The sequence below is a fragment of the Orbicella franksi genome, chromosome 7 (genome assembly GCF_964199315.1).
Source record: "Orbicella franksi chromosome 7, jaOrbFran1.1, whole genome shotgun sequence".
NCBI classification, from domain to species: Eukaryota; Metazoa; Cnidaria; class Anthozoa; order Scleractinia; family Merulinidae; genus Orbicella; species Orbicella franksi.
This window is the reverse complement of record NC_138151.1, coordinates 11079512-11106889: the sequence shown is the minus strand read 5'-3', so window position 1 is coordinate 11106889 and position 27378 is coordinate 11079512. Positions and strand designations below refer to the sequence as shown.

Here is a 27378-nt window from a genome sequence, read left to right as displayed (position 1 = left end):
TAATGATCTGTCGCAAAAGGTTTTGCGTACATTGATTTATAATCCTGAGTTAATTTCTCGATAGAAAATTCTGACAGAAACGATTAAAATCATTACAGAAATAACAGTTTGCTGATGATGTTTCAAAAATGGATCAGTTGTTTCTATTTGTGCCAGGTGAAAGCGAGTTTTAAAGAGCAAACTTGATTATCATTCGGTGTTTTTAGAATAAGCAACGTTTCCCTTCTGGAACGTTTCACCGTAGGACTCAGCCGTTCGTTACAGGGTTTCACACTGAATGTTATTGAGGCAACAAGCATGTTAACGTTGCGAAGGAACAGCTGAAAGGTATGCGCAAGAATGCTAAAACAACACTTGCAAGTTCTGTGTATGAAAAGATCAAGAAGATGGCTAAGAAGGCAAACGTCAAGGTAAGCATCCCTCGAACTTTTGGTAGGCAAACATCAACAAACAGGGACACCAGTCGCCTACTTTCGACGGGCAATATTTCTTCCTTTCCTTGACAACTTGTTGGAGCAAATAAATACCCGCTTTAAGGGACGATCAGAAGCGGCATTGCTTGGATTGCTACTGATACCTGCAAACTTACAGCAGCTTAACGAGTCTTCTCAAGAGAAACTTATTCAACATTATTCCCCTGATCTGCCGTCCCCAAGTAGTGCGTCGCAGGATCTGGAGCTGTGGAAGTGCTTCTGGTATGTTATTCTGCGTTAATACTATACATGGGTTGCCAAGTTTATAGTGAAACTGTGGTAAGCTGAAAAAACCGGCCCCCTCTTTCTGAATTTTCTGGATCCGCCCCTGCATTAGGGCTTTGCCAACTGTATCAGCGTCTAATGGAAGAGTGGGTCTTCCAGCCTATGATATACCAATACCTCAAGGGGAGTTTTAGAAAACAGAAAGTGATTTTAGTGTAAGTCCTATTGGGTCTTCACCAGATAAATTCATCTGGTTGGGTGTTATCATCAAATGTGTCCCTGACAGCTATTATTTCCAGTATTACATATATGTTGTAAAATCACTGCGTTTACCCTTATTGGTTGTGTGTACAGCATGGTTATTCCATGCCTCAACGAGGAGGTTTAACTGGCTGTTAATTCGGGAAAGAAATATGTAATACAAACAGAACAGATCGATTATGCTGGTCGATTCCAGGATGCCATTTTCTTCCATCTGGTAGAACAGAGTGTAGTAGAACTGACTGACTCCAATGAAGACTTCTCTCCAGAGACGCTCAATTCACTGGTTGTGTACAGACAGCCCAGCAATTGTGCTTCCCCTATTAAATCCCCTGTGTCATAGCATAGCTCTCCCTACATCTAAATTTTCATCCCCTTCGTCTGAACACACTCTAGAGGGCAATCCTAACTTTGCACAGCAGCTAAGAACAGAGCAAGCCCAGTCGCAGCAGAATTGTTTGTTGCACAATTTAAAGTGTAAAGCACTGTCAAAACCACCATGTATTACAAACCTCTAACTGATAAGGCAGTGTAGTCCATCAACGTGCCAGAGAGAATTAGGTCCCCTGACGCTGTCAACAGGCCTTGTGATGGTAATGAACCACCTCAAATCAGACCCTGCTGGGTCAGTTGGAAAAAAACTTTCCCTAACACGCTGATGATGAACATAGATATTTCTACTTCGCAAATGACCCAGCATGATACTGTAGCGAAAGTTACAGAGTACATTTGTGTCCGACCCTACCCCCCTTACAGTAGATATTGTCACGTGGTTTTGTTGGATGTGTATTAAAAGATGGCCACTCATTGTTAGCTTGGTTGAGTTCTGAAGCGTAAGAAATGGCAACATCACACTGGTGGCAGCGGTGTTCGACGCCTATCACGCCGCAAAATCCCTTCAAACAGGATTTGGATGATCTTAGCCAGTTTTTCGTTCGTTCCGAGGTTATGGAAAGCTCAGATACCCAAGTTGCGGAAACACCACGTGCAAAGTCAAATCCATTCTGCAGCGACAGTGGTTTCGCTGAGCCAACAACGCGGCTCGCAACGTCAGCAGGTCAACCGATAGTCACAGTAAAATCGTCCAACCCTTTCCGTAGCGACGATACCGTGTCAAACGTAGAGAAGTCGTCAGAACTCCCGGCCGACCAAAGAATCAGAAAACCAGTGAAACTCCCCGAAGACTTCGATGGGAAGCAACCTCTCAAAGAATACTTGTTACATTTCGAACGTTGCTCGCTTATAAACGGTTGGACCGAGGAGGAAAAGGCGATGTTTTTGGCAGCAAGTCTTCGTGGCGAAAGCCGAAAGTTATTGAGTGGTTTAACAGACTCAGAGGGCCGACAGTACGCCAAAATTGTGGAAAGGTTGCAACTACGCTTCGGTGTTGAAAAACAAGCTGAATTACATCAGGCTAGACTGTTGAATCGCCGGCAGTTTGAAGGTGAGAGTCTACAAATGCTAGCTACTGATATTCGTTTAATGGTAGACTTAGCATATCAGGATCTAGGTACTCCTGTGCAGGAACGCTTTGCTGTACAACATTTTATTGATGCTTTAAATGACAAATATGACAGGTTGTACCTTAGACGGGAAAAACCCAACACACTTGATGACGCCCTTTCCCTCGCAAGAGAACTAGAATCCCTCAGACTGTTAGATAGTAATAATTCTTTCAGGCGGGCTGATACTAAAGTTAGAGCCATGGAAACCGAGCGAACACAATTACAAATGCAAGTTGATGGGCTTAAGCACAAAATAGACGAGCAGCAACACCAATTAGAAGCCCAGGCAAACATCATTGCCCAATTAAATCAGTTTCTGGCCAACCAACAGCAGCCACAGGGACCCCCCAGGGGAAGGTGGGAATGTTGGATTTGTGGAGAGAGTGGACACTTAAGAAAACAATGCCCCAGATACAGAGCAAGACTGGAATCTACCCAGCCTTCGGGAAACGGGAGGGTGTCCCCAAGGGCCCGGGAGGATGCCTGAGCAACCACTTACAAGGGCTTAAAGTTAATGACACTGTTGTTAGCAATTGTGATGGAGGAATGACCGTGCTGCCTGATCAGGAATCCCGGCCATATGGACTTTATGTTATTGGTTTTATTGGACAGTGTAAACTTTTTTTGGCTGGTGGACACGGGTGCAATGAGAAATATCTTATCCTATGAGTGCTACAACAGGTTGCCTGAGAGTTTGAAGTTTCCCTTGCATGAAGATGTTTCACAAGTGTCTATAGCAGATGGCCGTAAAACCAGTACATACGGCTCTGGTAGGTTGTCGGTGAAAATTGGAAGTCAAGATGTTAACATTAGTGTGTTGGTAGCAGACATTGAAGATTGTGCCATACAAGGTATGGAACTCCTGTCAGATGTGGATGGAAAAATTGACTTGGTTCAACAGCAACTGGTCATGAATGGCGAGGAGGTTGACTTGTGCAGTGAGAATTGTCAACAACTCAGCCTCAGATGTGTAACGCGGCGTCTTGTTACAATAGAACCGCACTGCGAGGCAGTGATACCAGTCCGCCTTCTTCACCGTCAGTCATCTTCATCGTCTGAAAGTGCTAAGAAGGGATTGCTAATCTTGGAACCCTGTGGCAACCGTCTTCAAGATAAAGGCCTATATGTTGGAAGAACCTTAGTGTCTGCAGGTGAGACCGGCCTTGTACCTGTTAGAATCCCAAACACCTCTGATGAGACACAGACCATTGGTACTCAAAGTGTCGTAGCAGTAGCCAAACCAGTAATCGGTGTTATAGAGCTGGAGATACCCGAAGTGAGCTCGCAGAGCATTAATAGTACCCAACAAGTGGAAGGGAATTGTGTGGACAACTTACCAGAACCACTTAAAGAACTTTGGAAGCGAAGCGCAGAACAGTTGACTGAAGACGAGAGCATGGCAGTGGCTGATCTGTTGCGCCGGTACAAGGATGTATTCTCTTTATCGGAGCAAGACCTGGGCAGAACCAACATGACAAGGCATCACATCGACACAGGCAATGCAAGACCTATTAAACAGCAACCTCGACGAACATCGCCCTCTAAATATGCAGAGATCGAGAGGCAGGTAGAGGACTTGTTACAACGTGGTCTCGTAAAGGAATCAAACAGTCCCTGGTCATCTCCTGTGGTATTAGTAACCAAAAAAGATGGTTCTCAAAGATTTTGTGTGGATTATCGACTGGTGAATGCTGCAACTGTCAAGGACGCGATCCCCTACCACGCATTGACGACTCCTTGTCTGCTCCCTCTGGGGCTAAGTGGTTTTCGACATTGGACCTGGCCTCTGGGTACTGGCAGGTTCCTATGGACCCGGCTAGCAGTGGCAAAGCAGCTTTCGTAACCACTTCAGGCCTCTATGAGTGGACCGTTATGCCCTTGGGTCTCACTTCATCTCCCAGAACCTTTGAGCGGTTAATGGAGCTTATCTTAGCTGGGCTCAGATTCGAAACTTGCTTGATTTACCTGGATGACATAATCGTTTATGGTAAAACTTTTGAGGAAGAACTGAAACGTTTGGAGGACATGTTTGTGCGCTTTAGATCTTCCGGTCTCAAGCTGAAACCAAGCAAATGTGTGCTGTTCCAGAAGAGTGTTACGTACTTGGGCGATATTGTGTCTGAGAATGGCATCGAAACTGATCTTGTAAAGGTCGAACGAGTTTGCGAATGGCCAGTACCAGAGAACGTGACAGAGGTTAAGAGTTTTTTGGGACTTGCCAGCTACTATCGGCGCTTCGTTCCTAATTTTGCCCAGGTGGCTAGACCTCTTCACAAATTGGCGGAAGCTACTGTTGATTTCGCTTGGATGCCCGAGTGCCAGTCCTCGTTTCAGAAATTGAAGACCTTACTGTCGACAGCCCCTCTTTTGGCGTACCCAGACTTTAGGGCAGAGTTCATACTTGACACTGATGCTAGTAATCATGGTATTGGAGCTGTTTTAAGTCAGTTGAAGGATGGAGTGGAACACCCTGTTGCTTATGCGAGCAGAACCTTGCCTAAGGCTGAGAGAAATTACTGTGTTACACGGAAAGAGCTACTTGCAGTTGTTGAGTTCGTGAAGCAGTTTCGTCACTATATGCAGGGGCCGAAGTTTCGCATAAGAACTGACCACGCACCCCTTCGCTCGGTGCTTCAAGTTAAGGAACCGGAGGGACAGCTGGCGAGGTGGATAGAGTTCATGAGTTCGTTTAGTTATGAGATTGAGTATCGAGTTGGCCAGAGGCATCAGAGTGCCGACGCACTGTCGCGAAGGCCTCGTAACGATGGCTGTGTAAGGAGTGGAAGAGGGTTTAGCATATGGTTAGTGTTGCTGTTCAAACTGACGTTTCACCTGCTGTGTGTGGCGAGTTTGTGGTAGAGCAAAGAGAAGCCGTTCCAGATAAGCAATGTGAGACAATTGTCAGTTGGTACTGAACATTGCTCCTTCGATCCTGCTGTAGCTGACTCTAGATGCAACACCATTAAATTGGAGCCAACCTGGACACGAGAGTACCTTTACAGCCAGCAAGTTGCAGATCCTAGCCTTAAGGTGATCATCTAGTTTAAAGAGGCGAGTGCCATTAGACCCAGTTTGGAAGATGTGTCCTCCTACGACCGCACAGTCAAGGCACTTTGGGCTCAGTGGGACCAGCTGGAATTCCGAGATCGCGTACTGTGCCGGAGATGGGAAGAGGGAAGTGGTACCAGAGCAACGTACCAGATTATACTTCCAAGGAACTTGCAGGAGACCGCACTTGAGGCTCACCATGATCACACCACTGCCAGTCACCGTGGTGTTAATAAGACACTGGGAGCCATTAGAGCGCGATACTACTGGCCAGGATTGACTTCCCAGGTCAAATAGTGGGTCAGAGTTTGTCACGATTGTGGTGCTAAAAAGAATTGGGGAAAGAAACGGCGCTCACCACTGCAGCAGTATGTTGTTGGTGCTCCAATGGAACGCCTAGCTATGGACATACTAGGACCACTTCCTCTTACTCCTCGTGGCAATAAATTCGTTCTCGTCGTGACGGATTATTTTACAAAGTGGACCGAGAGTTATGTCATTCCTAACCAGGAAGCTACCACAGTAGCCGAGAAACTAGTGAGTGAATTTGTGTCTCGTTTTGGTTTCCCTCGGGAGATACACAGTGATCAAGGTAGCAATTTTGAGTCTAAGGTGATGACTGCAGTGTGTAAGCTACTGGACATTGACAAAACAAGGACCACGCCCCTACATCCTCAGTCAGACGGTCAAGTGGAACGATACAATCGAACATTGATTGAAATGCTTCGAGGCAAGTTGAAAGACAGTCAGGAGGATTGGGACCTACAACTCCAACCATGTATGATGGCTTACAGAAGTTCTGTTCATGCGTCCACAGGAGAAACACCAAATATGCTGATGTTAGGGCGAGAAATTGAGGTACCATTAGATGTGATGACTGAGCCAGCTCCAGACACACCGCCATTGGCAACTGAGTATGCCTTGGCTCTGCAACAGAGGCTTGCCGGAGCACATGAAGTAGCCAGGAGACACCTAGGAAAAGCAGCAGAACGGCAGAAGAGAAATTATGACAAACGAGTGTCCAGTAAGCCATTCCGTGTAGGGGACAGTGTTTGGTTGCACAACATTGGCCGAAAGAAGGGGAGGAACCCCAAATTGGATTGTCCTTGGGAAGGCCCTTACTTAGTGGTGTCTGTGTTATCAGATGTGACGTATCGAATCCAGAGAAGTCGAAGAGCGAAGCCTAAAGTTATCCACGCAGATCGTCTTAAGCCGTACCTTAGACCTGCACTAAAGAGTTGGATTGTTGAGAGGGAAGGGACTGTTATGCCTGCCGAATCCCAAGTTATGAGAGCTGGAGAAGTTGGGCCTGTTAGTGGCCCTGTCGAAGCTGTACTCGGCGAAGGCACGTCGGATGGCAGTGATGCCATGGAGTCTTTGAATCCTGTTCTGTGCAGCAGTCCTGAGGCGGAGGATCCCGAACCTGACGAAGAGAGCTGTGGCAGCGATGCTGATACAGCGATACTGCCTCAGACCCAGACGGCTACACCAGATGACAGACCATCGAGCGAGACTGAGAGCTTTGACGCTGCTTCATGTGGACACCTTTCGCAGGCTGTACAGAGTCGTTATGGGAGACAGCGGAGGCCACCCAAACGTTACGGTGGTTGGGTGTAATTGAACAGTTCATGAACTTTTAGAGTTGCTACGCGAAATGAGATTTCCCGAGTTAAGCTTTGTTTCAATGCGAGTGCTGACTGGTTTTAAAATGAACTAGACAGAGTTGCTAAGATTTGTCTGTCGTTCTTTGTTCATGTTCTGATTTTGTCATTGAGATTGTGACACTGAGGACAGTGAACTTAAAGGAGGGGGCAGTGTAGCGAAAGTTACAGAGTACATTTGCGTCCGACCCTACCCCCCTTGCAGTAGATATTGTCACGTGGTTTTGTTGGATGTGTATTAAAACATGGCCGCTCATTGTTAGCTTGGTTGAGTTCTGAAGCGTAAGAAATGGCAACATCACAATACTGATACCAGAATTGGAAAAACCCACTTCAGTCTTATTTCTCGAATCATCAGGGCCGGGTTGTTCGAAAGCCGGTTAACGCTAACCCAGGATTAAAAGTTAACCTAAATATAAATGTTTCTCTTCAAAAATGTTTTCCACTACCTATGCCTTGTGTAGTTTGAGATTACTCAAGTTCAAAACTGAACTGCAAACATTTCCCATCTATGTAGCAAGTATTGAATTTGTCTCACCAGCAATTCAAGAGGCAGAATTCTCTCAACATTCGCTTGGGCACCTCTGTCCTAAACAGTGAACAGAATCCACAGCAACTTCACGACAAACGATCATGTACTCTGCCATGTTACGATTAGCGTGAGGATAAAATCTTGAACAGTCATTCAAAACACGCATAACTGTTTCTAGAAGTTCATTCACCGGGGGAGCTGCAGTAACGAACATTAAATAGCAGATAGACCAAGACAAGGCATTTTACCTCTGCCGCCATATTGGCGATTTTTAGTTAAAGTAATTTTCATTGCTATCATACACGAATAGCCATTCTTTTAAAAAGGCACATTTCGTGCTGGCATATAAGACGTAATTTACGAGACCCGCATATACGCGCATTTTAGCACGCGTATATATGGGTCCTTGTAGGACGCGTATATTTGGGCATTTATTTCGCATATCTCCGCGCATGAATTTACGCAAATATGTGGCCCTTTAAAAATGCATATATACGCAATCTAAATGGTCGTATATATGAGCTTTTAAAAGCCCATACGTAACGTATGTAAACAAATATACGCGGCAGAAAAACCCGCGTATATCCTGTCGTAATTTTGAAACGAATGGCTAACCATAGCTAATTACTCGGCTAATCAAGATCAAATCCAAAAACAAAATTGTAATTTTAATGCGTGTCATAAAGGAATACCTAATCTTAACGCTGTTAAATTACTCACACTGACCTCCATACTTCGTCTTTCCTCCTGGTTTTTCCAACGTTTCCAACGTTTGTCTGATGTTTTCCATTTCTCTCTTAACTTGCTGAATGTTATCCAGTATGTCTACAAATCAAATTTCACGAGCAAAGAGAACTTACACTTTGATAATCGAAATATACTTTCCTTTCGTTATCTCGCGGTATTTTCTAAACGTTATAGAAAACATTTTCTCCTTGTCTTTACCACGTTTTAAGTAGCATTCCACTTGTAAGCTAACCTAATTACTACTTTAGAACTAACGAACGAAAGAAGGGACGAAAAAGGATTTTTAGCCATAAAGTGAATTTACTTTGGTAATTTTAAAATTGAAATAAGAGAGGAATTCAACAACACTTTCTACGAAACTCTCAAATCATTGAACGAAGAACTAGATTGTGAGAATCTTTCAACCAAGTTAATCGGACTTTTAGAATGTGCAAAACACGGGTGGTAGGCAAGTGTTTTCTACATTTCTTGATCGGGAGTGTTCTCAAATGTCCTGAGTGTTTTGTCACAGTGCAATGCAAGGCTTAGGCTTCTTCATTTGCTATATATATGATATAGAGGTAATGTGGCGAAAAACTATAAAACACGCTTTTTCTATGTTTTATACTTTGATAAAACATGGGTTTTTGACCAATCAGAGCGCGTGCAGGGTCCTATCTATAATATAACATAAATAAAATATGAAGAGGTGAACGAACACACCTTCATCTGCCGTTCCTCTTTCTCTTGACTCTATCAAAATGTCCAACTTTTTACTTATCTCCTTCATCCATTCATCTACCCGCTCGAGTATTTCTTGGATATCCCCTGAACAAAGATTTGAATTCGATTTAAAGACTTGGCTACTTTTTGTGGCTACTGTTGCTCGCCAACACTAGCCACTATATTATCATGTGCGTAAGTAAGTAGAGCGTCCAATTTTCGGATTGTGTTCGGAACTATTCGGTTGTCAATAACTAGAAGTCGAACGGAGGTCGGTCCGATGTTCATAGTCACAAAATAGACAAACGTACATAATACCCATTTTCTTTCGGTTTTACACGAACGCTATAATCGGAAAACGTTCCCGGAATCGCTGATACACAGAAGGATGTAAGACGTCTATGATAGCCGATTGATTTGTCCAGCTTAGAATTGCGAAATGCTCCATGTACAGGATCGTACAGGATCTGGCAATTTATAAACCTTTTCGGGGTTACGAAATTTTCCCTCGGGAAACTATTAATTCCCTTCGTAGAATCAAGATATTGTCCTGCGAGACACAAACCAGAAAAAATCTAGCCTTTGAGAAACGTGAAGTCCCTTCGGAGAACAAAATGTGTCTTTTCAGACACAAAAGTGTTTCCTTTGGGAAACGAAAATCCCTTCAGGTGACTAGAAAGATCACTGGTAGTAATGAAACACAGAGCAATAGTACAACATCCATGGTTGTTATGATGCTGTACATGCGAAGCAAAATAACCTGCTGGACACTGGCACGTGCTTAAAAGCTGACAAAGCTGTGTCTGTTGCTAATTGTAGAATGTGACAATAATATAACACATATTGTGATAGCAAGAGACACAGAACCATCCAGTGTGTCACTGAGAAGACTTTTGAACCCATTGAAACAGGCAGATTTACTAAAAGACAGTTTCTACAGCATGATTTTGTGAAATACATTAAAACATATTTACAGTGTCATATAATTCATCAGAGAAACATGTTTTAGTGTCAAATCCCACTCCTGTAACAAGTAAGTAATATTGCCCCTTCTTAAGAGGAATATGCAGCACTGATTCTAATTCAGTGTTAAATCGGACGGTGTAAAACACAGAAAGTTGACTGCAGACTGCAGACCGGGGTAAAATGCAGACTGCAGACTGTACACTTTTAACTGAATCGTATTACCGTTTTCATCATTGATAACTAACCATAAACAGGCTAATCAGCGCGTCATCAATAGGCTAACATGATCGACAAATATAAAAAAAGTGTTGATGTTAATGACAGAACATGCCATAGACATGTAGTAAAGTATGAATTCCATGTGTTGTTGTTAATAGCATTGCAATTTTCCACAAAAACAGCTCTCTTTGATTCAAATTAATATGAATGCAGATTGCTAGCACCAAGAATTGTATTTCAAACGCTAATGCAAGGCATTTTAAGATACAGGATGATATATTGTTAGTGTTCTTGCTGATGTTCTATTCTAATACTGCCAGTATGTTGCCATGGCTACCATGTAAGGCTAGTGCAATCAAGATATAGTTGCAATATAAGAGTTTTGTATTGTCATTTAATATCAACCCTTAGAAGGTGGTGCAGGCTGCAGCTGCTGATTAGTTGATTATAGCAATTTCAGTCCAGAAAAATGATGGGATTGGTTTTAATCCAGAATAATATATTATTTGATGCAACAAAGAAATTCGCAACATCAAAATATTAACTATGTAGTATGAGATAATCAATTATGAGCAACAATAAATGCAAATAGCAAAAATGTCGAGTCATAAAAAAAATTCTAGGTGATGAAAATGAATAAAGTAAGCATGAAGGTGAAATGCTAGTGGGTGTTACCTTGTACTGGAGCATTTTAAAATGTTTAGCTAGCCAATGTATATTCTGGCCTTTTTTTTTTTTTTTTTTGCAAAAAAGTCAGTTGATGTCAACATAGTATCAATAATAGACTGTTGATTATATTTACAGATTAAAAACTCTGAAGAATTAGCATAATCCTGGAATATTCCTTGGTACGATGGGCATTGCAGTGATATAGGTATATGCAAATCAGAACTGCGGTGGTTAGACAAACGTCTTTTGCAAAACAAAGAAGTTGAAAATGAAAATTATAGGGAAATGAAGCATTGCTCTTCACCACGGGCAAGACTGACACTACTTCAAATCCCAACAATAATGTTCTTCTGTAGACTTGTATCAGCAATTTCATTGACTCTCACTTGAAAATTATGGTGGTAAAAAGGATAAAAAAGGGTTGTTCGATTATAAAAATCTTATTACTCAATTTTTGCTCAACAAAGTACAACACTTGGAAATGTCCAGGGGATATTGTACACTACAACGTCCAATAACTTACTGAGTTAAATATATGACTCAAATGATATGCCTCAGCACTGCTTTTGTGAACAATTTAAGCATGTTTTGCTACTGGTGCTCAATGGTTTATACATACAGTAATCAATCTCAGCAGCCAAATTTCTTGATATTATTTTCTAGCTTCCTGTAATGCCCAACCATCCAGTGATGGAGTTGAGTCGGTATTGATTACAGTGTTCAATAGTAAAATATACATTACATAAAATTACATTTCATTATCACTAGCATTCCTTTGATACTATATTCTTAATCAATTCTATTTTTATTTTCCCCAAGATCTTCACTGACAGGGAAACTGATGAACATCCAAATTTGTGGCTTAACATCCACAAAATTATTGACATGAGAGCACTATAGCACTGGAAGCTCCTACTTTGAATTCCAAGTGCAAACTTTGCTCACAAAAGCTGAAGTAATAGAAGAAAAGCATCCAAGCCTCAAAGAAATACAAGATAAGAGAATACATATGTGTTATTTGCCGGCTGGGAGGTCTGTACAGTGATAAACTGTGACCAAGGTTTTTCACTGTTGGGACCTCCCAGCCGGCAAATAACATATATATATTGATAATGTCCAAGACAACATAGGTAGACACAGAGCATTCGAGGAGGTGTAAACAACTGGTTAGAATAATAATAATACCACATGTTGTTAATTAGTAACATGACAATTCCTTTTCACAGATGCCCTTTAAGATTTCTCAATTTCAATAAATGTGTGGCTTCCAGGCTATATCAGTAAAGGCTTTGATCCTATAAAAAGGTGACTGTGAAAGAATTAATGTTATATTAGGGGGGAAAGGCTGATGAAAATTGATTTTGACACTGTAGATGGAACGCTAAAGACATAGTAAACTTACAGATAGGAAAGAGTTCCATCATTAAAGGCATTAATATGTATAGTTTTAATTATTAGACATATCTCACCACATACAATGTATACAATTGTAACAGCAAACACAGTACTGTAAAGCAAGTGGATGTAATCACAATTAGTATTGAACCAAGACACCGAGAATCATCTGGTAAAGTTGTTGTTGACTCAGTCATACCAAATAGTATGTACTAATCATAAATCAACTTTATAATATAGTTGTCTGATGTGTAACACAAAGATCTAGATAGTTGATCATAATGTTGTGAAGTGTCATAAATGCAAGCTAACCAGTTTTAGTGTTAATACGCTCCTAGTCACATCAGTAACAAAATATATTAGTCCTTACCAATAACTTGAACCCGATACTGTACACTTACACTATCTTTGATACAACTATGAACACATTTTTATAGAAGGTAGCAGCTAAATTCACTGATTATTTTTCAACCAAGAATATTTTTCAATCAAAACCTTTAGGTTTATAGTCAGTGACAAAGTCATCTTGTAAGCTGCATGACAGATATTTAGAATGTCATATAAAGGGACCACTGAGCATCATTTGACTTGGGGTTGTAGCAATCACATAGCGAGTGAGATATGGTGTTGAATAATTTGACACTGTACCTAGAGCTTCAGAACTGCTGAATGATTGACTTTGTCATTTTCAAACAATTGATTACTCATCAAATGGCATCTATATCAAACACAAAATTCTAGGATGGGGGACCTTTCTAGAGCTATGCACCATTGTGCTACGAGCTTTTCATTCCCAGGTATGCTGTATGGTAACTTGAGTTCGAAAATTGTTACAGTTAATAGCCAATAGGCTCTATTTATTACATCCCGAGAAGAGCCAAAAGAGCTTCATACACATGTATGTGATTAACTTGTGCATGTTCAGTTCAAAGAACATTAGATTCAATCTCAACATCATATACACAACTGGATCATTCCACTGTTGTAAACAGTCTTGCTTCTGAACAACTCAAAAAACATCATGTTAGAAATTTATTTACCTGATAATAAATGCTATTTTTTGTCAAAATAACCATGTTTAATAAATCGTTACATTCACTTCTTTAAGAAGAAATGTCTTTGCTCTGATTGCATTAAGCATAAACTGTTAAGGAGTAGCCACATGCGTGGTTTGCGAGCCTATTTTGTTACGTTACACTTTGATTAGATAAACTTACAGTGGTAGAGTCGAAACAGTAAAACAAAGTACTAGCAGTGAAGCAAATCGTCAGGATTTAAGTCATTTCCTAGGGAAGCATTTCTCAATTCAATGTTTTGATTTGATCTTACAGGGATGGCAATGACGTGATGCCTAGCCTGCGTAACAAGAGTTGCCGTATGAATGAGGGGTTTTCCACAGTTGGGCCACATGAAATTTGGCACTGGTCCCCAGCCGATTTCATGCTGGCAGGCAAACCCGGGCCACTCACTATTATGTTATTAACCTGACCCTAAGCCGGGAATATGGATATTTCCCGTGTGTTTTACTCTCTGCTGGTTTAATTTTAACAGATTTCTTGAATTTTTACCATGCAAAGTGATAAAACTCGATTCATGCGTCTCCTTGCTGAGAAATGTTGACAGGAAAAGTGGTTAGAAAGAAGAATTTAAGACTCTCCTACTAGCAAAAACTTGCGACACTTCCCGTACGTAAGGCTTGCTTAGTCGCTTGCGCACCGATGTCGCAATTCAAGGGATACGATGTCGAACAGAATTAGAGGTCGCTGATCAAAGTAGTGGAAGTGTCTCATCACGATGTCCATCAATAATGGTGCCAAAAACAGTCAGACGTATTCATTTAAGGAGGGCCATGCATCAAAAACGATTCGTAGCCCCAGTAGTTGTCAATTTCGTCGTCGCATATATCATTTCGCTATGACCATATTCATTTACAGTACAGTAAATCCCTTTACTGTCACGTCAACTGAAAAATTAGAGATATTCATCAAAATAGAAATGCTTCACTACCTTAATTTGAAACATTCCGGTACAATTTGCCAAAAATGGAATTTTTGGAAAGTCGCTCCTGGGCACACAATTGACTCCTACAACCGAAAACGAAACGGGCTGTCGCGAATGCCTCTCTAACAGGCGCCCAGGTCATGAGCTAATACTCTCTGGGCATTCATTCCAGTGAAAAAAATGACATTACGATGAAATTACCTGCGCCTTTGTAGAGTGCCCATTCAGAAGGTGCACTCTGGGACCACAAACCGCTATCAGTTGTTTCCGTTGTCATGCTGCCAGTTTCTGGAAGATTTGCCACATATTCTTCCACAAAAGCAATTCTATCAGGTAAATTGCTGTCGGAATTTTGTGAATCGTCTTCTCTAACTTCTGGATGCGCCTCCTTTACTCCAGCATTTGCAGCATCAAAACTTGACTGATCTTCAAATCCTTTCGTTTCTTCCTTCACTTCCATTTCTAAGGACAGAAGAAGGTAAAGTGAAATATTTAGCATACTTCTGTATTACTTCCATTAGTGGATTATTTTGAAAATGTGGATTATTTTGAAAAAAGTCATCTGAATGGCGTGGACCTCTTAGTTAGACTGCAACGAAGCAATTATATAAAGGCATCAGAGTTTCAAGGCTCGTTATCATGCACATGCAATTTTTTTGCACAAGACACGCTAATTATTTTAATTTACTCAGTTCAAACGTCTAAAGTTCGCATTCGCACTGCTGTTAAATGCAACAATTGATTTGAGACAGAACTGTACCTTGACGCTTAGAAGGTATTTTAAAACTAGGGACATCCTCAAACATTCCCCACGTTAGGCTAAATGCAGGTAACATGACTTGCTGGGACCTATATATCGCACGCGAGAATATATGCAATGCATTGTGAGAGCAATTACCTTGCGTTTCTGTTATTATCAGATCCCAGACTGCATTGTCGTGTTCTTGTTCATCGATCTTCACAGTCAACTTAACATCGGAACCTACCAGTTGTTTGATTTCTTCAGTAATAAGAAACTCTTGTAGATTTCTCTGTAGAGTTCCGTCCTGGTATGCTTTCCAAAGTGCCTCAAGAGCTGAAGTGGTTTGTGCTTGAACAGTGAAGCACAGCGACCCTTCACTTATTGCACGCAAGGTGTTGCCAAGGGGCAGAACTGCTTCGGTAAAAGTGTTAACAAATTCCTGGAGACTGGAACTTCTACGTAGGATCATCCAGGTAGTGACAACCACGATGCCACCAGCAACGTTACGAAACGTACAGTGTGGGGTGACGACTGTTAAGAATGGATAGAAAAATAACACTGTCAAGTCTCTGTTGGAGTGCAGTATCCGTTTTAAAATTTGGGAATTTTCATCATATCATAAAGTGATGAGTGGAGTTGCATATCTTCACAAATGAACTAACGTGCAAGCGGGCTCGCTTGTGTGAGGTTTCGCGCTTCGACGTTCACGCAACGTTCGCGCGCGTATACATCGTGAGGCTGTTCGCAGACTTAATAGAATGCAAAACTTAAAGATAATACTTTGTATTCTAAATGCAAGTTCTGAACAGATGGGATTTCAAATATTCCGGAATTGGATGTAACCATCTGAATGAAGCAGAGATTTGAGTGACACCAACCTGAAACACAACGTTTCGACTATACTTTTTGCTGCAAGGGTCACGAGTGACTGATTACTGTGTTTGTCACATACGGGGCAAAATTACTGAATCCTGATTGGCTGAGACGGAGGGAATTTTTTCGCAATCACGAGGGCACTTTTGGCAATCAAGAGGGCATGATTACTTGATGCTGATTGGCTGAGCACGCCTGCATTAAGTTGGTTTCCCGCTTCAAACGGATCTTGAAAAGGAATTTCAGAAACACATCGCTTCTGAGTTTGATCTAAATGCGGTTATTTCATCTTAACGTGAAAGAAAATTGACATGCAGCAAAGCGCAGTCTTTTAGTGGAAAAGCAAAACGACTTTTCCATCCAAAAATGTATTGATTCGCAGCCTGAAAAAAGTTTGAGTAGGGACGGCTGGTGTCACGCGAAACATAGAGATCATAGAGTTACAGAACTTCATCACCGCCAAACTGAAAGGTTATTTCTTTATTTTGCTTCGGGTCACCTTATCGGTGTAAAAAACAGCGTAAATTTTGTTGGTACGTTAACTGGTTTTCGCTGTGGAAAGGAGAGTTTTGGATTCAAGAAGTTATTAGAGCGCGTTTGGACACTTGTTTACGTCTTTCATCGATCGATGAGGTAGTTTCACGCCGTTGCAAGCGTCGCAAAACAGGTGGATATAAAATTAAATTGCTTAAAGTTTTATTTGTAAAGAAATTGCTTTGAGTGAATTGAGCTTGCTGTATTTTGCTTATTATTATAGTACGTTTTCCCCGTTCTACTGCTATAAACCTGTTCTTTAATGACAACTGGCAAACCTGTTTACGCGACGGCAAGACCTTGAAAGTTTTCTTTTCCCAGAATTTTGCCCTTTATGTGATAAACAAGTAATCGCAAGTGCCCTTGGGCAATTAAGAGCCAGTTCCTATAAATACCGAGAATGGGATGACAGTCGGGAAATTTTTGATTTCTTCATATTTTGCGCAAATAACCTCTGTAGTGAGTTGTTTTCGAAAATACCATTCAAAGGTCCTGAAGCGCTTTAGTTTTTTCGAAATCGAGGAAAGTTTGAAAATCGCCATTTTAGCTGCCCGACGCCGCCGAAAATGGCCGAAAATAGTGCATTTTCTTTTCGCTCGTACAGATCAACGCGATGATATCTACCAATATACTTTGGGTAGCTCATAGTGCATGTCTTGCTGTTTCTAAAGCATTAATTTGATTAGTAAAACCTCCAAGTTTAATAATATTTTAGGCCGATAAAAGTACCTTCATCGAAGCTCGTGAGCGAAATGGCTAATTTTTGCTAATTTCAATACCATCAAAAGCCCACTGGTACATTGAATTTGAAGTCGAAACTAAACTTTTCTGAAAGCCCATACTCTATATTATGTTGTGTGAAAGTCTCTTCCGCGGCCCGAAAAAACTAACCCGTCGAGAGACATAAACGTGTGGTGCATTTTTGTAAATTCGTCATTCGTGAAACCAACATGGAACTAGGCCAGCTACCTTCATCAAGAACAAAAATAAGCGAATTGAAACCTTTTTCGTCAATAAGGATACTTGTAATCGGTTTTTTTTTTTTTTTTTTTTTGCCTTTTAGATTTACCACATGATTAACTTTTGGAAACATTTGCAGTTAAATCAAAATAGACGCTGCTTTTGCTACATTTTAATGTTATGCAAATTTATTTCGATCACCGGCACGTGCATATCGCCCGAAACTGATTTTCCCTCCGCCTTCTGTATGTTTCTTTTTGAAGGTTACAACTGTAGCACACATTATTCGTTCAATATCGGCAGTTTTAACTTTTTGTTTTCATTCCGGCGGACGGTCACTCTTATTTTAATCTCTCTACAACGGCCACCTCTCGACAACAGCAACAGCCAGTAAAACACGTCCCAACTGCCAAAAATAAACCGCTTCACAACGGCCAGTTAATCAAGAACTGACGAACGCTGTCTACAGAACATTTTTTATCGGACATGGTCACGAAACTTGATCCATGCCGCAGGTCTTTGGTCTCTATTTCTGTTTGGTTTCTGTCTTATTGATATAATTTGATTGTGTTACGAATTTACATGTTGCACTAAGCCTTTTTAAAGATAAAAATGCTGAAACCCAAGAAAATATCGGTGTCATATTTCACCCCTACTGATACCGCTCCATAACGGCGACTTTCCAAGTCTCCAGGGTGGCCGTTGTAGAAGGTTTCGACTTTATTACCGTTAATAAAAAAACACACCCTTCCTATTGAACTTTAAAATACAGGTATATTACTCCAGGTTTTTGGTATAGGAATGCACCACGGACATGACTGGAATGGAAAAAGAAGGCCTAGGAGGCACTAGTCTTAAATGGATACGTGTTGAGAATTTACGTACATATTCACTCCTGTTACCGGTTCTTTTTTAAACCTATATAAACTATACAGTCGAACGTCCACTAACGGTCACCTCTCCACAGTGAACTATTCTCTACAACAGACACATTTTTTTGTCCCGGTGGACAGTCCATACATTCGCTCTTATTTTTGCCTCTGAAATGCGCAAAATAAGGCTACAACACATAATGCCTAACTATTTTATACCGCCTAATTATTGATGGGAAGTTCGCTAAGTCGATAATTGTGAATTCTCAAGGTAAAATAAAGGAAAATTTTAGCGCTTCTGAGTGTCCCATTTTTGGAAAGCGCCCATATTATTGTCTATATAGTTTAGCAGAGGGCAACAGGGGTGAATATGTATGTAAACTCACACCGCGTATCTAAGATCTGATGCCCTCTAGGCCTCCTTTGTCCTTTTTGTATTCCAGCCCTATCACCGGTGCATTTCTCTTCAAAAAGTACGAACGACAAACATGTATTTTAAAGGTAAAGAGGAAAGGTGTTTGTACATTTTTTGTGAACGCGGTAATACTTTCCATTTTCTACGTAGACATACCGTGATAGCAGGACCCGCGCACGGCTCTGTCAGTTCATCGAGTTCTGTCCTCTTGCAGAATTAAACAGCACCCCTTTCCCCCTACATCCTTCAATTTCGTCCAAAATGTTTATTTAGGCTGACAGTGCGAACCACGTTACTTACACGAGCAAACAGTTTCACTCGCCGCCATCTTCACCCACTTTGGACACTTTGCAAGTGGCCATTAGTCCCGCAATCCACATTTGCCGGGTGGTATTAACTGGGACCACCAAACAAAGTCAAGAACTTACTCAACTAACACCATGACAATTATTCGGACTGGTCAACAGAACGGCGAAGTCTTGGAATTTTTTGAAAAAGGCGAAGTGTGGAAACTCTCTAAGAAAGAAATCTGGACAGCGTAGTGCGATTGACGAAGAAGCCTCTGTGGTTTTACTGTCTTGCTGCTTACGTTTTGTGAGTGGCCGCGGACGACTGCTGGAACACCCCAAGAAAAGTGATGTCACAGTATGTGTTTTATTCAGTGCTATGTACTACATTAGCTAAAGAAACGAACGATTCATTTATAAATCTGGTGGTACCAAACAGGTGCAATTGTACCCATAAGAACTGCAAGCACACGGGTAAGAAATACAAAGCTTGAATCATCTTGCTTATTCCACAAGTACAACGTTTCGACAGTTGATCATGAAGTTTCGTCAGCTGGTCGCGCTTTGTTATCGGCATTACCTGGTCTCAGACCAGGATTTCAAGAAACGCTGCGATGAAACGATTGTTTTTAAAGTAAGGTGTACCTGTTTACATGAAATGGTTGTGTTCGAATATTTACGCCAAACATGATGGATGCAACTGCAACCGATTGTTTACTCAAACTTCACGTTTCAAAATGTTTATTTTTACTTAAAGGCAAGTTCGGCTGTGGCCATGAGTGTTCCACAAAAGTTAAAACTGCCGATATTGAACGAATAATGTGTGCTACAGTTGTAACCTTCAAAAAGAAACATACAGTAGGCGGAGGGAAAATCAGTTTCGGGCGATATGCACGTGCCGGTGATCGAAATAAATTTGCATAACATTAAAATGTAGCAAAAGCAGCGTCTATTTTGATTTAACTACAACTGTTTGCAAAAGTTAATCATGTGGTCAATCTAAAAGGGAAAAAAACAGATTACAAGTATCCTTACTGACGAAAAAGGTTTCCATTCGCTTATTTTTGTTCTTGATGAAGGTAGCTGGCCTAGTTCCCTGTTGGTTTCGCGAATGACGAATTTACAAAAATGCACCACACGTTTATGTCTCTCGACGGGTTAGTTTTCTCGGGCCGCGGAAGAGACTTTCACACATGATAATACAGAGTATGGGCTTTCAGAAAAGTTTAGTTTCGACTTCAAATTCAATGTACCAGTGGGCTTTTGATGGTATTGAAATTAGCTAAAATTAGCCATTTCGCTCACGAGCTTAAAATATTATTAAACTTGGAGGTTTTACTAATCAAATTAATGCTTTAGAAACAGCAAGACATGCACTATGAGCTACCCAAAGTATATTGGTAGATATCATCGCGTTGATCTGTACGAGCGAAAGGAAAATGCACAATTTTCGGCCATTTTCGGCGGCGTCGGGCAGCTAAAATGGCGATTTTCAAACTTTCCTCGATTTCGAAAAAACTAAAGCGCTTCAGGACCTTTGAATGGTATTTTCGAAAACAACTCAGTATAGAGGTTATTTAGGGTTATTTGGGCAAAATATGAAGAAATCGAAAATTTCGCCGCTGTCATCTCATTCTCGGTATTTACAGGAACTGGCTCTTAAGGATTAATTTTACTTGTATTTTCAAAGTTTTCCAAATTGCCCTTGTCGCTTCGCGACTCGTGCAATTTTGTGAAAACTTTGAAAATACTCTTGAAATTAATCCTTAATTGCCTTCAGGTCCACGCGATTACATATACTAATATACTAATATACTAATCATGACAATTACAATTTCTGCAAATGTGATTGGTGCATAAACTGCCATATTTAATTAATTAGTCGGACAGTGTAATCGGACAGTTAGCTGTAATCGGACAACTGTAATCGGACAGTTACATGAGCCAATCATTTTAAGTCCTGATGTGAAGTATATATGAAATAATTCATATTTGAACTGCGGTTGTAGATGAAAGTGAAGAATAATAATCGCAGTGAATTTTCCAATTTAAGCAATTGGAAAGAAAAAGCCTGAAAAAATCAGGGCTTTAACGGGATTCGAACCCGTGACCTCCGCGAATACCGGTGCGACGCTCTGCCAACTGAGCTATGAAGCCACATATCGGTCCTCTCCACTAAATCCACTAATCACAACATTGATTACAATCACTATAGTAACAATTCAAGAGACTGGCTTTGTAAAATTGTGGAGGTTTAGTCTCCAATTCCGTCTGTAATAATACTCGTGATTAACAAATCGAACCCCCGCTTCGCGATCGTCCGATTAAATTTTGTTAATGACTCGTATTATTACGGACCGAATTGGACTCCACTCAGTCCTTTAACCATAATTAATATCTGTGTAATACCTGGACGTCAAGTGTTTACTCCAGGGTCTCAAATAGACGAAAACAAATGTGCAGCATCAGTCAATTTCAGCCCGGCATTTACTCACGTCTTAATCCAGGGGGTGGGCATTTGAAATTTTGTCACTGGCCGACCGGGTCGGGCATTTGCCGAAACCTGCGATAACCCGGCCAGAGCGTTTGGCACCCTTGTGGATCTGGTCTTGCATGTGACAGAAAATGCAAACATGATATTTTCCCCTCATCTTTTCATTACTTGCTGATCAAATACGATCAAGTGAAATTAAATCTATAAAATATATGGATTTCAAAGCAATCTGAGATGAGTGCTTTCAAAAAAAAAAACTTTGGCATTTGATTGTTAACAAGCATACATATGTACATTGTGCACATAAGAACTGCTGCATATCAAAATAGAAAATGACTGCAACAATGAAACAAAATAATAAACCAAACGCAACTATCATGTTATGTTGTCAGGAAAATGTTTACACAATGTTGTCACCAATGGGAATGAACCTAAACAACGCACATGTAAACAAAGTGACAGGAAAAAATAGTTGGGTGAATGAAACCTTTACATTATGATTTGTTAAATTTTGAGCAGTGTTATTTTCTGGATGAGGGCGAGGGTGGGATATTTGCCTTCTTTCTTGCACTACTGGATTTGACTAACGTATAGTATCACGTCTATACAAAATTTGTCAATATGGTAATTTATGGCACAAGTTAAAATTTGTAGTGTCTTACTTCCTATTAACCTCCCTCCAGCGTATCTAGCAGAGGCCAAAACAGCAGCAGTCTGGACTGAAATTTAGAAAAAAGACGAGTGAAAAGAAAAAAAAAAAAAAAAAAAAAAATGAGTAAAGTCTCCATATGGCACAGTATTTAATAAGTACAATATAATGACAATTATAATTATATTGTCAGTTTTGCAAACTGTCCGAATTATTTTAACATTCCTCTATGCGTTATGCCTGCCTGCGTTATGCCTCTTTGCGTTATGTCTACTACTTGCGTTTTGCCTCCGCTTATGTCTACTTGCGTTATGCCACTTTGCGTTATGAATATGTCTACTTGCGTTATGCCACTTTGCGTTATGAATATGTCTACTTGCGTTATGCCACTTTGCGTTGTGCCTACTTGTGTCGTGTCACTTGTGTTGTGCCTACATGCGTTATGCCTTTTTACATTTTGTCTATTTACGTTATACTTCTTTGCGCTATGCCTATTGGCGTTATGCTTCTTGGCGTCATGCGCACTTGCGTTTGCCTCTTTGCGTTATGCCTACTTGCGTTACGCCTCTACCTGCGTTACTCCCATCTGCACCTTGACTATTCACAGAATCGGCTTGTTGCCATGCATTCAGCAAGTAAATTGGATTGATGCTTTCTTGATTGCAATGATTTTACATCACTAAATGAGTACTGAATTTTGTCGTAGATATTAATACCTCCATACCCCCTCTCCTCCTATACGTCCAGTTGAAAGCGAATCTTAGTTAATGATAATGATTGACTGCATGAAGTAAAATGCCAATTGTAGAAAACTTCGAAACCGTTTATCATGTACATTTTGATATATGAGATGAACATGGAAGACTCCTCACCTTGACTTCTTCTCCTTGCTTCTTCTAATTCATTTTTCTCCCTCTCAGCATCTTCTTCCTGCTTTCTCCTCTTCCCGAATTCCTCGACTTGTTGAAGCAAGTCTGGTTTCTCCATTTCAGTTGCCATCGCTTTTAAGATTTCCAGACGTTTAATCCCCAGATTGTTCTTTTTTTCTAGTTCCGAGAACAACGTCCAAACGTCTGTGATGTGTTGTTGTCGGTCATGAGATATCTTTCCGTCGCAAACCGATATCAGTCGTTCCAGTTGACTGCACTCGTCGAGTACTCGGCCAGACTGCTCCAGTAAACTTTTGTACTCTTTCCTTTTGTTTTCAAACTTATCGACTATTTGAAGAAGATCCCATTTCCCCATCCTTTCTAAAAGATCTTTCAGTACCTCGAGGCTATCGATTCCCAGTTGATTCTCTTCTTCGAGCTTGATAAGCAACGAAAGGCCATCTTGAATGTTGTTCTCACAGCCATCAGGAAGGAATATTTTGCATACAAATAGCAACCGTCTACTTTCCGTTGACCAAGCGATTTTTTCGCTCACTTCGTATAGTAGATTACGGTATTCGATAAGAGACATAATGATAGGGGAAAAGCTGCATACCTTATTCGGTGACCGTGTATATAAACGTTATTACTCTTAATTGATGAGCAGTGAAACACCAGCTAAGTAACCAAAATTTCTCCCTGTTCTGAATCATGTGACCAGGGGTTTTGTTACTGGTCGTCACGCGATCTTTCCAGAACCCACGACTAAAATTTGAACCACGTTAAGTGTTTTACTAAAGAAAAATTTCTCAATAATGTTTAGGGGAGTTTGAGATAGGTCGACGTCAAAACTGGAGGCTAAAACGGCGCAGTTCACAACGGAGGAGTTATTTCTGTTTTGTTTTGTTTTGTTTTTTTTGCGGCGTAAGCATCGGAAAGTGAATATACTTGGCACATAGATAAGGAAAAACTGGCACTTTAAAGAACTGATTCTTGTGCCGAGCTAGGGATTCTCTTGGTCATATCACCATTCTCTTAGTCATTTCAAGTCAATGTGATCATACTAAGTAGTTTAGATGTTGGGGACAGCATTCAGCTGTCTAGTAATCAATCTATGTATGTCAATGAATTGAATGTGGCCTTTGGGAGTTTATTATCATTATTATAAATATTCTAATTTACTAATATACGTGTAATTAGTTTTACAAATTTGAATTTTATTGTAGTATTTTAAGTTGTAAAGCGCTTTTGATCAATGAATGTAAATAGCGCCCTAGACGTTATTAAATTATTATTATTATTACCGTACTTATTCGATTAAGCGCCCAGGGCACTTAATTTTTGGACTTTCAGGGTGGACGCTTATTCGAGGCTGGGCGCTTATTAAATTTTCACCATTTTCAATAAGTAAAAAGTTTATTTGTAACAAAACAATAAATAAGAACAAAACTTGACAAAATATTAAAGCATATAAATTGTAACTGTTCATCGTTCGGTTAATGACCAGGACTAACAACTCATTGTTCGGTCTTAGCAGAACTCTCTTTAGCTATCATAATTCTCAATCAACATCATAAAATTTTCAGACAATGAAACTAGAGATTGTAAGCCATTAAAGAAATACCGTAATAATCAATACCCGTATTCCTCTTGTGCAATGGAATAAATACTGCATTATTATTATTATTATTATTATTATTATTGTTATTATTATTGTTATTGTTGTTATTATTATTTGGGGGAGCTCTTATAGCCCTTGGATCAGGCCCATGGAAAAACCATAATACTGACACAAAAAGGAACAACAAGTTGAGCAACTAAGCTTTCGAAAATTATAAGAAGGCGCAGTAAAAAGGGGATATTTAAAATACAAATTCTTCGGAAGTAATTACAACAGCACACCATTGTCCATTCCCTGGGAGGACTCCAATATAAAAAGGACGGGGGTGCTTGTCAGAGAGAGAGGTAGAGAGAGGTACCAAGATCCTTTTGTGGGCGTGGCTTGAATTTTTTTTGCTTCCCTAAGAAGTACCAATTCTAAAACAACATATCATCAGTCCGGGATCGTTATCAGATTTGATAACCATGTGACGTCACAACATGGCGGCCATTTCAAAAACCGGGAATTTTCGTATTCACTTCGCTTTGCTCGTTATTTGTTCGATTATACTCGGGTAATTTACCCATAATTCTATTCGATAATTACCAGAAAAGAAGGAGCCTCACGTGTTTTGAAGATGGCGGTTGAAGACCAGCGTAAATGATGTAAAATGCTACTCGTAAAGTGAAACAGCGCTTGCAATTTTGCATCCAAACCAGGTATGTTTTTCATTCTGTCATTAGATTTAAGTTACCTGGAGATTTTTGCGAAAATCACAAAAAATATGTCGTTAATTTTCACGCCATATTCTTGGGATTTAACGTGTTTTTAGTGTTGTGCACGATCTGTGAAAAAAGTGCACGGGGGTATTTTGATTTGCGATGTGTTGTTCGTAACGGCGGCCATATTTACAGTTGTAATCGATATGTTCCTAGGTATTGAGATGGCGGATGCTGGTACCCATAGAATCAAAATAGCAAATTTATGTCGATTTTGTGGATATAGCTTGGTCATTACATAGGGTAGGTTTATTGTTGTCGAGTTTTGCAGCATAAAATTTTCGTTCCTTTTAGGCCTGACAGACACGCAGCATTCAACTTTAAGAATTACTGGTGGCAAAATCAAGGGGTACGTAAAAGTAACTTACATAAATCATCTAAGCCCCTTCAGAAAAAATTATAGCTCTTAGTGAGTCGCTCGATTCATGGTACGGCAGTCCAGGTGGTCGGGAAACCACTTGCGAATCTAACATTACCTGTTTATTTTCTGTTGAAGGGTTACCATGAGGTCAAAATCAAGGGGCCAGCAGGAACTCCTTTTCATGTCCTTCCTGAAAATTGGAAACAAAGACTCGTTCGCACTTCGTTGTGTTTTGCCGGAAATTAGAGAAATACCCGAAACACTTCTAGACATGCCACAGTCTGGTATCCAAGAGCGCTAAGAAAAATTACACTTTGAGAGAAGTTGCTGGAAGACAGATAGGCCGGGTGCAATACTTCATAAACAGGGAACTAAAACACCTTTCGGACTGCGGGAAAATCGACAATCACGTTAAAGGGTAAGTTGCCTATATTTTAGAGTCAATTTCAACAACTCGCGGTCCTGAAATATTTTCCGGAAATGCCGGCCAAACTAGGTCAGTTTTCTGGCACACCAGTCGTTATATAATGAAGCTTATTGTTGGATTTAGCGAGTGAACTATGGTACGAAAACATATTACTTGAATTATAGTTTCTTTTATATGAATCGGTCATTAAAAGCGTTTTTCCATATCACCGAATGCACAATAGACTACTGATCTACAACTAAAACAATTTTTTGCCGGAAATGCCAAGACTTCCAAGTTTACTGTCACATCTCACGACATAAAGTGTTGCATGTACCCATTCCACTGAACGGAGGTGTATCACGAATTAAAGTAAATATACCTGCTATTTTTTTGTTGTTGTGCCAGAACCATATCAGGCGAGCCCACAACGACAAAGAGAACTCCAGTGCATCCAAGATGGAAACGAAATGTACAATACGGCAGAAGGGATTGAATTAGCAATCGCAGAAATGGAATTAGGCGTGGGATGGGATATGGCCATCGAGGTAAGCTATTCTATCTTCAGTATATCTGGACAGAGAGTCGACAGAGGGAGGGTGGTGAACTGTTTCGATACAGTTATTTCCATTTCATAGTAATGAATCATAGTAGGAGATGTTTCGGTCCTAACCACGCTTCGCTCATGCAAATTGAACGAAATTCAGTTACAGCTTTCCGCTTGGAATATAAAAGCAACTTGTTCAGTGTCAATTTGTGAACTCAAGATGTATTTATTGTTAGTGTTTCGTTTATATTTTATACAGACTGTTGAACAGCCAGCTTCGCCAACTGCCAAGAAAATGAAGCCTGAGTGAAAATAGAAGCTATCATATTAGTATCAATAAACAACGCTTTTGTGAACAGAATAACTGTTGTCTACCTTCGTGTGTTTTTACTCGGAACAAATATTATACGGTGTCTATCTGAAAATGAAACTTTTCGCTGTAGCTTTTGGAAAAAGACAGTTTTCTTCCATACATCTCTGTTTCTATTCCATGATCCAGTAACCTATTGCGAAGTAAACATACAATTACAATTAAATGAAATTGCATTGTGATGCTGTGAAAAAAGTAACTCCTTTCATCGCAGCG

At 40.4% G+C, this 27378-nt stretch overlaps 1 protein-coding gene across 2 annotated transcripts in view; it reads right to left on the bottom strand.

Annotated features, from left to right (window-relative positions):
• The window catches only part of LOC145491654 (uncharacterized), a 79748-nt gene extending 55806 nt beyond the window's left edge, over nt 1-23942 (bottom strand). Inside the window, exons 1-6 of one of the 2 annotated variants that reach the window (XM_081470867.1) lie at nt 23103-23942; nt 22244-22300; nt 15303-15677; nt 14606-14866; nt 9155-9259; nt 8432-8530 (exon numbers count right to left, since the gene is read on the bottom strand). In XM_081470867.1, the coding sequence (XP_081326993.1) occupies nt 8432-8530; nt 9155-9259; nt 14606-14866; nt 15303-15677; nt 22244-22300; nt 23103-23691 (1486 nt within the window). In that variant the 5' untranslated portion in view covers nt 23692-23942. The remainder of the gene's footprint in view (nt 1-8431; nt 8531-9154; nt 9260-14605; nt 14867-15302; nt 15678-22243; nt 22301-23102) is intronic. The other variant, XM_081470869.1, reaches the window with a different exon arrangement.
• Between the last annotated feature and the right edge of the window lie 3436 nt (nt 23943-27378).